General features: G+C 42.6%; 1 protein-coding gene across 1 annotated transcript in view; it reads right to left on the bottom strand.

Moving 5' to 3' along the window:
* Positions 1-13,859, bottom strand: part of RAPGEF2 (Rap guanine nucleotide exchange factor 2) — a 319,916-nt gene that overhangs the window by 112,941 nt on the left and 193,116 nt on the right. The window contains 2 exon segments of the mRNA XM_075612336.1: positions 6,034-6,051; positions 12,142-12,309. Coding sequence (XP_075468451.1) covers positions 6,034-6,051; positions 12,142-12,309 — 186 coding nt within the window.

Genomic DNA, 13,859 nt, shown 5'->3' on the forward strand with positions numbered 1-13,859 from the left:
AAGTACATAAAATAACTCCAGCTGTGTAACATATCAGACATATTCATATTTATCTTCCATAATTCAAGATGTGCTTACTCCCTTTCCAAACGCCGCCCCAAATACACAACTCCAGATACAAATACATGCACAATGCATATTTCTGGCTATGGGGCTATTTAGCGACTTGGCTGTAAAGGAAATAAATAATGCAGCAATTGCCAAGATTCTGTGACTGGGCTTAAACCTTGATGTGATTAGATTTAAAGAGCAAGTGAAGGCAATTTTAGAATCAGCCCCCAGACAAAAGGCAATATTCAGTAACCTTGCATATGAAGACCCAGCGGGGGGAAATAGCATTGGCTTCATGGTTCATTTTGGAAACCCACTGTAATTTAATTATTGAGGACAATATCAGGAATACTAGGACTACTCGTTGTTTCAAGTAACAAATATATTTATACCATATGTGAAAAGATATTGCAAAGTGGGACACTGTTGGAAAACACACAGCACAAAGTAAAGCGTCTGCATAAAAGGAAAAGAGGATGTTTGCCCATTAATAAGAACTTATAGCTTGGCTGCTCATTCCTGATTCTCACTGACCACTATTGGGATAATGGGCCATATCTGCACAATCATTACATATACAGCGAGCCCTCGCTTTTCCGACACAATGCGTCCCGCAAACCTGCGTCGGATGCGGGACAGTCGGAGAGCGGGACCCATGTTAAGCGGTGGCGGTTTCCGTTGGATGCACGAAAACTGCGGCGGATGAGGTTTTTTTACTGCACTATGCGCCGTCGGAAAACGCATCGCAAAACGAGGACTAACTGTAACCATAATAAAATATCACATTCATTTGATAAGAAAATAAAAGCTGCAAACAGAAGAATTGCATAGCAAATCGCAGACACGTGAATTGTAAGTCACATTCATTTTGTATTGCTAGAGCATAGGTGGCCAACTCCAGTCCTCAAGGGCCACCAAAAGGGTCAGGTTTTAAGGCTATCCCTGCTTCAGCACAGGTGGCTCAGTCATTGACTGGCCCATTATCCCAATAGTGGTCAGTCCACCAGGTAGCACCTTGCGGTTTTCCATGCAGACTTCAGAAAAATGTATTTGAAAAATTGAGCCTCTCGGGTAAGCCCAGGGATGTCACAAAGTGGCCCGGATCTTGCAAACCATGTAAACTTTATTTTATTCCTGAAAAATTCGCTCAAAACTAAACAGTTGAAAAATCAGCGAGCAGGGGAAAAACCAAGAGGTTGAAGCCGATACCTACTTTACTGAATGGTGAAGAAATCTTTAAAAAATAAAATAACGGCGCAGAAGGGACTGACTGCACCTTTCACATGCTTTTGAAGCACACCAAGTATAGTGGGGTTATCACCATAGCAGAGCTGGAGCAATTACTTGGCTATGATGATACTACCATCAGTGATAGAAACATTAAACTATGCACAGTGTGGAATCAAAGCACGTGAATAATGAAATGCAAACAGATGGCGGTTAGTTCTAATGACAGAGTAACTGCATTTTACCGACATCAAACACATTAAGGCTTTTTCTAAAGAAGTACAGGGGTTTGCGTCTTGCTTATTAAGAGACAACCAACTATTTATCCCTGTTTACTTCTCCTAGGTTCAATTCGAGTTTCCAAAGCATTGGCCTTTCTTCCAGATGTTTCCAGAACGATTTGCCCTAACAGCATTACAACAAGCTACACATTTTCTACAGCATCCAGCGGTAATGCCTTCACAGCATAACACACAGCATGAGAGGGAGTACAAACATGAGACATAGACCAGAAACGGACTACTCCATCACATTAAATGCTGGGGGTAACAAAGAGAGACATGGGGGTTAGTCATTGGACTGTGATAGTGCCCTGATCAGCACTATCGCAGTTTAATGAATACCCCTTTGTGGATTCAAGTGGATGTTACTTCTTATGCAGTATGCATTCCAATTAATGCTAGCAGAATTCAAATAGAATCTCTGTCTCCCGATTTACCCAACACCTCCAATCACTCTGTCCTATCCACAGGATTAATCCATGCGTCGGGTTCGACATGGAGATTAAATCAAGTTAAGGCTGTAAGCACATATTAAAGATCTATTTTGTTTTCATTCTCCTTAAATTGCAGGACACCATATTTCTACGTTGATCTGAGAAAGAAAAAAAGGTCAAACCCTACACCCCATTGATAGATTCTGCATATTGACAAGAAGGTGGGAATACTGAGCTCACAAAGAAAAGTTAGCACAAGAAGTAGAGTTATAACAGGTGTCAACGAGGACAGAGAGAAAAAGACACTGAAGCAGATAGATGGGGAAAAAGTGAGTGCTCTGACAGACAAGGCGATAGAATGATACAGAGAGAGGGTAGAAGACTGAGACACGAGGGGAAAGGAGTTAGAACTCTACCATGGGCTCCCACCACCTGAGCTACTGGAGTGTAGAGCAAGTGCCTAAAGATTTAAATGTTATGTGCAAGGCTGGGGTAAACGTGTGTCAAAAGTTACACAATTATCAAATTATGTATTGCGGACAACTCCAAGTTCAGGGTCAATGACGTCCATAAAGTAGCTCTTTCTGCTTGGTTTCTTATGATCACTCCCTCGGGACTAAGAAAGGGGTCTGGTTATAGTTAGTACGGTCAATTTGTAAACACTATAAAAGGCAAAAGTAGGTTGAGCTAAAAGAGAGTGACCCAGGACTAGGTGTCGGCGACCAATAACCGCTCATGGTTTATTCATTATTTATAGGACTAATCCATCACGTTACATTAGTGTAGTAACTTGAAATTCATCCTTACAGCCTCTTTTTTTCAATGATGGGTATGAACTAGAAATTATAATTGTATTTCTCCTTCTACCTCCACTTTACATTCTGAATATCGACTTGTGAAATGCTTCGGTTTCTTTTCCAATTTTTTAGAGGGTACATATTTGTTTGTTAGTTGGATATAAACCCCTAACGTTTTACCATCATGGTTCCACAGATACTTATTTTAGGTGCTAGTGTCTACTCTCCCTCACTGGCGACAACATATGGCCCCCAAGTCGCAGGCCAGGAGGAAGTCACAGCGGATGATGTTGTGGCTTCCTATTGGATGGTCACAGGTGCCATCTTTGAAAATCTAGGTAGTGCATTAGCAACAAAAAACAAGTATTTCCAGGAACCAGGGGGTCCCCGGAGCTGAAAATATACCAGTTGAGGTCTAGGGGACTCCCAGATCCGAATGTTGTAAAGTCAGGTAATATTAATATATAATATATATGTGTGTATGTGTGTATGTGTGTATGTGTGTATATGTATATACACACACACACATACCTGTTAACAAAAAGGTATAGAAGGTGTTATTTATCCAAGTGTTGCAATCAGGCCCGCCAACAGGGGGGGGGGGGGCTGGGTTGGCGTCCCGGGCCCCCTGCAAGGCCGTGCCCGTTTCATTAAAAAAAAAATGTTGCCGCCGATCCCCGTGCGCATGCGCAGAGACTGCTCCCTCCCGCTCCCAACGTGGGACGGAGGGGAAGCGCCGTGGCGAGCCTGCGCCCGCCAACCCAGCTCCCCCACGCCCGCCTCGGGCAGCAGCGAAATTAGCCCACCAGTCTAGACACCCACCCTCCAGCACCCCCACCCCATGCCAACCTCGTGGCTCGCGGGCAAGGAACAGCACCCACCCTGGCAGTCACTCACCCACCCACCAAGTCACCCACCCAAGTCAGTCACCCACCCAAGTCAGTCACCCACCCAAGTCAGTCACCCACCCAAGTCAGTCACCCACCCAAGTCAGTCACCCACTCAGGCAGGCAGTCACCCAACCAGGCAGGCAGTCACCCAACCAGGCAGGCAGTCACCCAACCAGGCAGGCAGTCACCCAACCAGGCAGGCAGTCACCCAACCAGGCAGGCAGTCACGTGTCTTTTGTAGAAAATATAAAAATAAACAGATTGCATTGTAATGTTTTTTCCCGTATTACAATAAGAAAACAGTTAAGTAAAAAAATATTTTTCCATGGTAGGTGCGCTATGGGTTTGGGGGGCAGGAGGGGGGGCTGCTCCTTTAATTTGTCCTGGGCCCCATGATTTCTGTTGGCGGCCCTGGTTGCAATACAATACATGCTGCAAGGTGGAAACGCAAAGTTCAGAAACGTGTGATTTTCCCCACTATTCAGTGCAAGAAGATCTGACCTCAAGTCACAGAACACATTTCTTTACCAATATGGACCAATTCAAAGTAAATGCAGACATAATGCACAATTAACTCCTGGATAACATCTGTTATCCAGAATTTTACAACACTATCAGAGAGTTGTAAAAGTGTTGCTTTTGCGACAGACCAATGTTTCATACAAAGGGGTTTTTTTCATTGAACAGGGACACTATGGCAGGGAAATTCCGATTGGCGAGAGCGCTTTAACCAGCACGATCATAGGTTAATGCAGGGGTGCGCAAACTGGGGGGCGTGCCACCCAGGGGGGGGCAGGAGATTTTGCTGGGGGGGAGCGGGCAGTTGCAGAGGCCCCGTGCGCTTCCCCAAGGCATTTAAATTAAATGCCGGGGGATCGCGTGAGGTCCCTGCAACACTTCACTTACTGGGATTCAGCCGGTTGTGTCACGTCGCCATGTGGCGTCAAATGACGGTGCGGGTCACGTGACGTGAAACCAAAGCGTCATTTGACACGGATACCAGGTTGGTGGGGGATGGGGGGGGGTGGCACAACAGCAGGACAAGGAAGACAGGAGGGCGCAGCAGGAAAAGTTTGCACTCCCCTGGGTTAATGTACAGATTTAACAGGCGTTATTGCCCCCCGCTGAATAACGAGTTAGCCCCACCCATTTGTTTACACGCGGCTCATGGAAAGATAATGGTGTGTGTCTCCCCCCCGCCCGCTGCAACATGTCAGAGGAAGCATTAATGCCTACTACATATCCACAACCCCCAATGACTATTTAGCAGTTCAATGCTTCAAAATCCAGGAAAATAGTCTAATATAGTAGTTAGAAGTGTTCACTAAAACAAAGAATCCCAATGGTCGCGTCTTTTTGGTTTTGTGCAACTAACTTTATTTTCCTTATTTCCAGTACCAAAAAGCTATTGTATTTTTGATACCACATAATATTTGTGCCTGTACCAGACTACTATGAATAGTGCTGTGTTAGCCACGAATATAAGGGCGGCCAACTCCAGTCATCACGGGCCACCTACAACTCAGGTTTTCAGGATATCCCTGATTTAGCACAGGTGGCTCAATCAGTGGCTCAGTCGGTGACCGAGCCACCTGTGCTGAAGCAGGGATATCCTGAAAACCTGACCAGTTGGTGGCCCTTGAGGACTGGAGTTGGCCTAGCTCTGTACTAGTAGAATCAATATCATTTTTACTTGCGAGTATACAATTGTAGAAAATGTAAATGAGGCACCATCTTAAAACAATGAATCAGACGTAAACAGAACAAAACATACTATGTGAGACAAATAATCGTAATAAAAAGCAATCTGACAGCAACAGTAAATATTTCATTTGGCTTAGTCAGAAGCATGGCCTATCCTCTGGAGATATGCTGCCTTAGACGTTCATAAAAGGCTTGGGGGCAGTTATGAGGTGAATCAATCAGTTTACCACAGATGCAATCACTACCATGTAAAGATATTATTTACAGTCAAATAATAACACGTCTTTAACACTTTCAGTGCTGAAGGGTCTCTCCATGCGGAAAAGCACAACAAGTAGACGAGCTGTGATGGGACAAACACAGGACACATTCATTGCACTGCAGCAGGGGGGCTCAACTCCAGTCCTCAAGGGCCACCAACAGATCAGTTTTTCAGGATATCCCTGCTTCAGCACAGGTGGCCCAGTGCCTCAGAATGAGCCACCTGTGCTGAAGCAGGGATGTCCTGAAAACCTGACCTGTTGGTGGCCCTTGAGGACTGGAGTTGGCCACCCTTGCCAAACAGGTTTAGCGAGACTGCACACACACACACACACACACACACACAAGCGGTTACTTTCCAGGACACGACATGGAACGGTTACAATACCTGAGGTTTAGAGCACTCCTGTGAGCCAAAATGAAATGAATGCCAGAAAGGAGGAAAGGAAAAGATGAAGATTATCAGACATGCTATTAAACAATCCGTCAACATGAAAGTAATACTGAGAACAATATGCTAATGAGAACCTTTCCTACCCCCTTCCAATCAACCCATTCTCATGTAAATGTTGGAAAAGCCATGCAGCGATCAAACAAATAAAGAGGCTCGCAAATTATCTCCGCTTTTAAATCAATGCTAGAGATTCTCACACAGATTTATATACCATGAAAAAAAAAAGGGCCTGCCGTCACGCAGAAAAAGAGGTAATTAGCAAGAATTTGAGCAGTTACCATTGCCATATCCTGAAGCTACATTAACTTTAAATGATATGAACATACACCTGACAATCATTCTCCACAGTGAGCAGTAAGTAGAGATTGGCATTGAATAGGACAATGTGGTTCTAAATTGCACCGTATTATTGCCAAACATGAGCATAACAGCTTAAACGTTTCAACCAAACGAGTAAACAGAATCAAAATGGATGTTTTTTTAACTAAACAAGGTGCGCTCATCAGAGGCACAATGTGTGATTAAAAACAAAAACGTATGTCTTCTACAGTGATTTAACGTTTTCTGTGTATGCCGTACGTGTCTGGAGATATCTGCCGGTGTGCTTTACGTTTGCTGGTTGTGCAAAACGTCTACAGTCTTCCTTATTAAATACGTAGATATCTTTTTTTAAACACTATATTTTTAAACATGGACGCTCCGAGGAGCTGTCATGTGATTGTGATGTACCTGGGGCGGTGGGCTGGGGGGTACCCCTCTGGTGTAGAAGGCCCCGCTGGTGCAAGGAGAGAATACTTAGGTTGTCACAAATAAGGTCCCAAACGGATCATATAAAATCTTCAAGCTCTATTGGCAAAACATCTAATTAAAATACTGTACATGGATCCAACACTAGAGAAAGAGCCCAACGCATTTCGTGCTGAACACATAGCTTCATCAAAGGCCGGTGTCCAGGACAACATGCGTACAACTATTCTAGTGTTGTATCCTTGCACACTATTTTAATGAGATGGTTTGCCAATAAAGCTTGAAGATTTTCCATGATGAACGGCTTGGAACCTAATCTGTGATGACCCCAGTATCCTCGGCCTGCACGGAGTGCGACGTCATCACGTCTGTCATTTGTTCCAACTGATGAGCTGTTGGAAGCTCGGGCACCATCACAAGCGCCATGAGGTAAAATCTGTACAAAATGGAGATTTGGAAGTATGCGAGTACGGCTTCTGGAGCCTTTTGAAAGTAATTTGGGTGGCTATTGTTTCACCGGTCATGGAGCACCTAGGATTTCCCTTTCTTGCTGGTTTCATACCTATTTACAGAAAGACTAGAGCAGCAGTAGCACGGTTGCTGTTAACACACATGAGATATAAAACATTGCTTTGAAAAATCACAATCTTGGCTATCTCAAACAGCCTTTGCAACAAAAAAAAACCCAATGTTTTTGTTAGATCATGATATTATGAAGTAAATTATGAGAATACAAAAATATCAATTTGTAATTACATTTATAATCCGCTGGATTACAAGTAGGAATAGAATGGAATTGTATAGAATGTGTTGGATTGACCGTTCTAGATTGAAGGATAATGTGCATCATCTTACTTTTAATATATTACTGTAAGTGAAATTGAGGGAGTATTATACTTACCTTAAAACGCCATGATGAAAAGGGTTGCTGAAATGTCAACTGGTGCCATTAACCCAGGCCTGCACAATTTATAAAGTGAAACGGGCCAAACTGCTCCTAGGAAAGCAGATTCGGGCCGCACTTTACTTAAAAGTACCCCCTCTCCCTTCACCAATCTTACCTCCCTCACCAATCTTACTTCCCTCCCCCTCACAACTCTTACCGGCGGCGGGGTCCGGTGGATGGGTAAGGCGATCTCCGTCTTCTCCCCTGAAAATTGTACTGTTTCCCCAGCATGACCTGAAAAAATGGCTGCGCGGCGTCAAGCGACGCCATGTTGCCATGGCAACGGGACACCACGACATCACGCAACATCCACGACATCACGCAACATGGCACAGCGTGACGTCACTTAGCGTCCTGTTGCCATGGCAGCCATTTTGTTCAGGACCTGCAGGGGAAACAGTAGAATTTTCAGGGGAGAAGACGGGAGAAGACGGAAATCGCTGCACCAGACACCGCACCTTGCGGGCCGCACAGTGAGTCCGGGTGCGGCCCGAAGGCCGTATGTTGTGCACGCCTGCATTAACCTCTTGCAGTTTGTGTGTGTACTCATAAGGGAGAGAAACAGTTAAAGAAAAAAACAGCCCTATGAGAGATTAGGTCAGAGAGACTGTGACTAATACTATTCACACTAGGTGAGTATATAGAACACAATAGAACTACCAATCAGTGTTTCTAATAAAAACACTGGAAGATTGTTCCAAATAGTGTCAGAAAGATGGTGCGGAACAACACAGTAGTGTAAATATATGTTTACCAGAGACACAGAGGGGGTATATTGCACTTACGAGAGGTCTGTTGAAAATTAGCCTTTTGAGTAGTTTGTATACAGCACACCCCAGGCGCCTGGACGCGCACACGTGTAACCATTTATCATTTGGATTGTAAATATCATTTTGAATATCTTGTTTACTAGTCCGCAAATATATATTTTAAAAAGATAATATATTTCTATGCAACATGGTGCATTTTGTTCCAATTGCTTTGTGACTCAGCACTGATCATTGCAACTTTGAAACGACTTTACTTAATGGATATATATATATATATATACACACACACACACACACACACACACACACACACACACACACACACACACACACACACACACACACACACACACACACACACACACACACACACACACACACACACACACATATATGCAATATATACATGCAAATGAACATACAGGAATATTTACAGTTCCTATAAATATACACACACACATATATATATATATATATATATATATATATATATACACACATAAATATACATATACACATATATACATACATACATACATACATACACACAATAAGCAGTATTCTGCTATAAAACACTTTCCAGGGCTGAACATTCTGTGCAATTGGCTTTTTCCCAGTTTAAAGTTAATGTTGTGGCCATACATTTAAAAAGCTAAATCGAGTTAACATTTTTAAACCAATATTAGCATTTTGAAAAAAAGATGTCCCATGGCGGAGCTCTTGTTTATTGCTACTAAGTGACATTGAAATGACAGTGGGGAAATGACATAACTCAATTTTAGACAATATGGATATTTATACACAGAATGTTAGCGCGGACTGTAAAAATTATGCCAAACTTGTCCTCTGGGATCCTTACCCACGCCATGTAATTGGAATAATCATTGACTATCCCCTCGGCATTCGAGTTATGTGTATCCACAGGAGTCTCCAAATTCATTGGTTAGTCTTAGCACTCCTCTACCAGAGGAGATCGCAACACACTGCAAAGCTGCATGCAGCAGCGGGGGATTCACAAGAGGCCCCATAAACTTGTGTTAAAAAAAAAAAAAATCCTATAGTGATACTTAATGTTTTTTTCTTTGGTGCCAGAATGTTTGCATTGAAGATGCAGTCCTACTTAAAAACTTATATCGGAGTTACATTAAAGAGGCAACCAAACTGGCAATTCTTTTTACATAGCTGTGAAACGGGGGGGTCTCAGGAACTGAACCCCAGTCTTTTCAGCTATGGGGTTCCCCTGCTTCCGAAGATGCTTGCCCCCGTAGGTGGTGCCAGTAGCCGCTCCACTCAGCTAGCAGGGTTCACGTTATGGCGACGTTTCAAAGCACCTGCGCCCTGCCGGCCAATAAGAGGCCTTGACGTCATCAGGCCCGGCTTCCTATGGACCCGCGTGACACAGGAGTTTAAACTTTGCCGAGATACCAGCATGATACCCCGAGCTGATATTAATGAGGTTCAGCGCCGGAGATCCCCCGTTTCAATCCTATATTTAAACAAAAGGAATAATAATAATAATTTAAAAAGGCATGAATTGCTCCTGTAAAGTAAGAACCCTCAAGATGCGTCTCGTATCATTTAGAAGCACAATAACCAATATAGAACACACAATAATAAAAAGAAATACATGGCCTAGGTCAGCGTTTCTTAACCATGGTGCCGAAGTAACCTGGTGTGCCGCGACCATCTCCAACGCCAGGCACCGTGTGATGTGCCCACTGAGAGGCGGACATGTTTGAGGTGTGTGGGAAGGAGGCCAGATGAAAAGAGTGAGGGCTTTGTGTGGGGAGGAGGGTGTGAGGGCTTTGTGTGGGGAAGAAGGTGTGAGGGCTTTGTGTGGGGAGGAGGGTGTGAGGGCTTTGTGTGGGGAGGAGGGTGTGAGGGCTTTCTTGGTGGAAGGTGTGTGGTATAACTAAGAGAAGACTGCTGAATGTGTTGTTTATGATTAAGAAAGCAGGTTAGAGTGCGGTGTGATTAAGGGGGACGGATGTGGAGTGTGTGTTGAGTAAAAGGGTGCGTATAATGTCTGAGGGTGAATGTGTGGAGTGTGTAAAAGAGGGTGAGTGTGTGTGGTGGGTATGTGCTTGTGAAAAGGAGTGTGTGTTGCGTGTAAGTGAGGATAGGATTAATAAAATATGAAGTGCAGAGTGACACGAGATTTTAAAAATCTTTCAGTTCCCCTGCTCAAAAAAAGGTTGAGAACCACTCGTCTAGGTAGTGATTCAAATCCAACTGAAGAGGGGATAAACTGTAGGTATTCTGATGTCGTGTTGAACAAAAATCAACGAGGTCCTGTTTTAAAAGTCTCCTTAAAAATTCCATAGTACAATGTGCTCAATATCATTTCTATAAAGTTTAAAATGTCTGATATATTTCACCATGAAGTGTGTTATCGTAATGCAAAGGGTACAATAACATTTTTTTTTTTTTTTTGGATTAGGTAAATAAATTAATCAAGAACACTCTCCAAAAGGTCAGTTACTGAGCAAACATGCATATAAACTAAAAGTACACTTTAAAAAAACTAACTTAAAGAGGCAATCCAAGTATGCAATTTTGTTTTTTTTAGAATTAACATAGGATTGAAGCAGAGAGTCTCTGGAGTTTAAGCCCATTAATTTAAGCAGGGACACCCTGCTTCTGGAGATCCCTACCTCCTTAGGAGGTGCCGGTGCTGCTCTGCTCGTAGAGTTCACGTAAAGGCGGAGTTTCAAGCTCCCGCATGCTGCTGGCCAATAGGAAGCCATGACGTCATCAGGTCCGGCTTCCTATTGGCACGCGGGAGCTTTAAACTTTGCCAAGATACCGACCACCTTTGGAGGTCTGTATCTCTGGAAGCAGGGGGTCCTTGGAACTGAAATGAATATGGTTCAGCACCGGAGACCCCCTGCTTCAGTCCTACGTAAAAAAAAAAAAATAAGAAATAAGAAAATAGACGGCTTGGATTGCTCCTTTATAAAGTAAATATTTCCACAATTAATTCTTACAAGACATTTTTGGAATTGTAAAATTGGCATTGGGGTACATAAAATTAAAATAGAGACCATAACCTGCAGCAAACTAACAACAAAAAAAGCTCCAAATCATAAAAATGTTCCCTTTTCTCGCTGGTCGGCTGTGACGCGAATTGTGGCACTTTCTTTGCACTAAAGATGCCGGATGTAAAAAATGATAAACTATCTGATAAACACTGGAGCTCCTAAAGTTAGGAAAGGCTTGTGCTCCTGAGACCCATAACTTTAGTTAATATGCCTGAAATATGGCATCTTAGTGCCTGCCCTTCATTTATTAACTTCTCCGAAAGAAGAGGAATGGCCACTACGAATTTCTCAACAAAATCGCTTTACTGTTGCCATAGAATCAAACGTTCTCTCTCAAGACAATGGTTTAATTTGTTAACTTCCCAGGTATCTCAAAGGCTTTGGAGAAGGACAGTGCTGGACCATTTCCACGTGACTTGACCAGAGGCTAAAGTTGTCTTAATTTCTTAAAGCGACATTGTATTCCAGAAAAACCCCACATACTACATACACATGGCACATGACCATCGACTTGTCTGTCTTGTAACAGGTTGCTCACCGTGTGGTAGCCTCTCGGCAAAGGCGGTTTTCCAACTGGATACGGATCCACAGTATCAATAATTGTTTGCCTTTCTCCTTTCTGGTTGATCTTTCGGAACCTTCGGCGGGACTGCCGGTGAGATGCTTGGCGCTGGAAATATTCTTCATTTTCATCCATATAATCCACCTTTAGAAATCAGAACACACATGGGGGGGGGGGGGTTATTCATTAAATCGACATGCCACCGACTTCATCTTCCACCCAAGCATCCATAAAGTGGTGCGTGTGAGCGAGAGAGTTTACACGCACTTTCATTTTGCTTATGAGTTCCTCTATCATTGCTTTAACTTTCATTATGATCACGTACTTCCTTCTAAATCATTTGAGTAATTATCTGAAATAGGTAAACATCTATGGAAAAAATGTCGACATGGTTATTAAAACTCCAGAACATGGTTACTGGAACTTCTATCCCTGCTGCATCATCTCTCCGGTTATGTCTCGCTCCCCACCAATTGCAGAAGGTATTCCAAATTCTGGGATATTGCTTATTGTACTTTCCAACTATTGTTCTAGGCTTAAAAGCCCAACATGTAATATCATAAATGATGAAACAAGAATGAACGGTGGTTAGGAAAGCGGTGTGTCTAAGAGCGCTCACTCCCCCCTGTGCAGAATACTAAGGCCTAGATTCACTAAACTCCCTGGAGTTAATATCGCACCTACAGTAGTAGATAAAATAAACAAAAAGTTGCAGGTGATACTCAGAAATGTTAGGGGATCAAGTGATATTTGTATGTTCATACAATCAGTGCGATATTGTTTTTTTAAAGTGTGTTAAATATTGAGAAAGAATGCTATCATTCAACACTCGAATAAAAAAAAAAAAGGAGTGCAAATTCAGTTCAAATCTCGCTCGAAAGGCGTCACAGTTTTTTTTTTTTTACAAAACCCTATAGCGGAAAATAATTTTAGTAAACCCTAGAGCAAAACACACAAGGTCAACGCACATCGAAATTCACTAAAACCCTACATTGTATCACTATTAACCCTTTCTTATTACTTATGTCATGCTGCATAAAAGACAAGACTATTTTTTAACATTTTCTTAAAATTTGGGTACTAGTTGCATATGTTGGCTGAAGTACGAAGTCCACGGATCAGCCACGTCCTAACGGGCTATCATCTGATTTCGTTCTTGTTTTCTTATTTAAAGAGCGATGCAGGCGGAATTCAGCTTTGAAAACTTTGTGAAATTAATTTAATTGGAAACAATAACTCTTCATATACAGTATGGGCAAAATACACCTCATTGAAATATTAAGCTTAGTTAAAGACGTGAAAGGCTTGTATGCAACATGATATTAGTAATAAATGGGGAATAATGATGAAACGTTGGATATCAGCGAGTTTGGATGCACATTGTTTGTTTTTTGCTCTTTGCTTTTTTTTTGGTCAAACCTCAACAGCAACTCAGCTGTTGTAAAAGGAAATTGTCAGTTCTGATTGTACTGGGTGAGCTTACCATAACACACGACAAAATCATGTTACCCGTTTGATGCTGGAGTCTACCAATACATTGCATTCCTTTGCAATCAGGCCCCAAAGGGATTAACATGCAACATTATCACCCTACAAATACAATACAAAAAGCGTAACATCCATACTGTATGTGCAAATATTAAGTCTTTGGTGGTCTAAGTCAGGGAGGCGCAAACTTTTTTACCTCTCCTTGT

The sequence above is a fragment of the Ascaphus truei genome, chromosome 1 (assembly GCF_040206685.1).
Source record: "Ascaphus truei isolate aAscTru1 chromosome 1, aAscTru1.hap1, whole genome shotgun sequence".
In the NCBI taxonomy this organism is placed as follows: domain Eukaryota; kingdom Metazoa; phylum Chordata; class Amphibia; order Anura; family Ascaphidae; genus Ascaphus; species Ascaphus truei.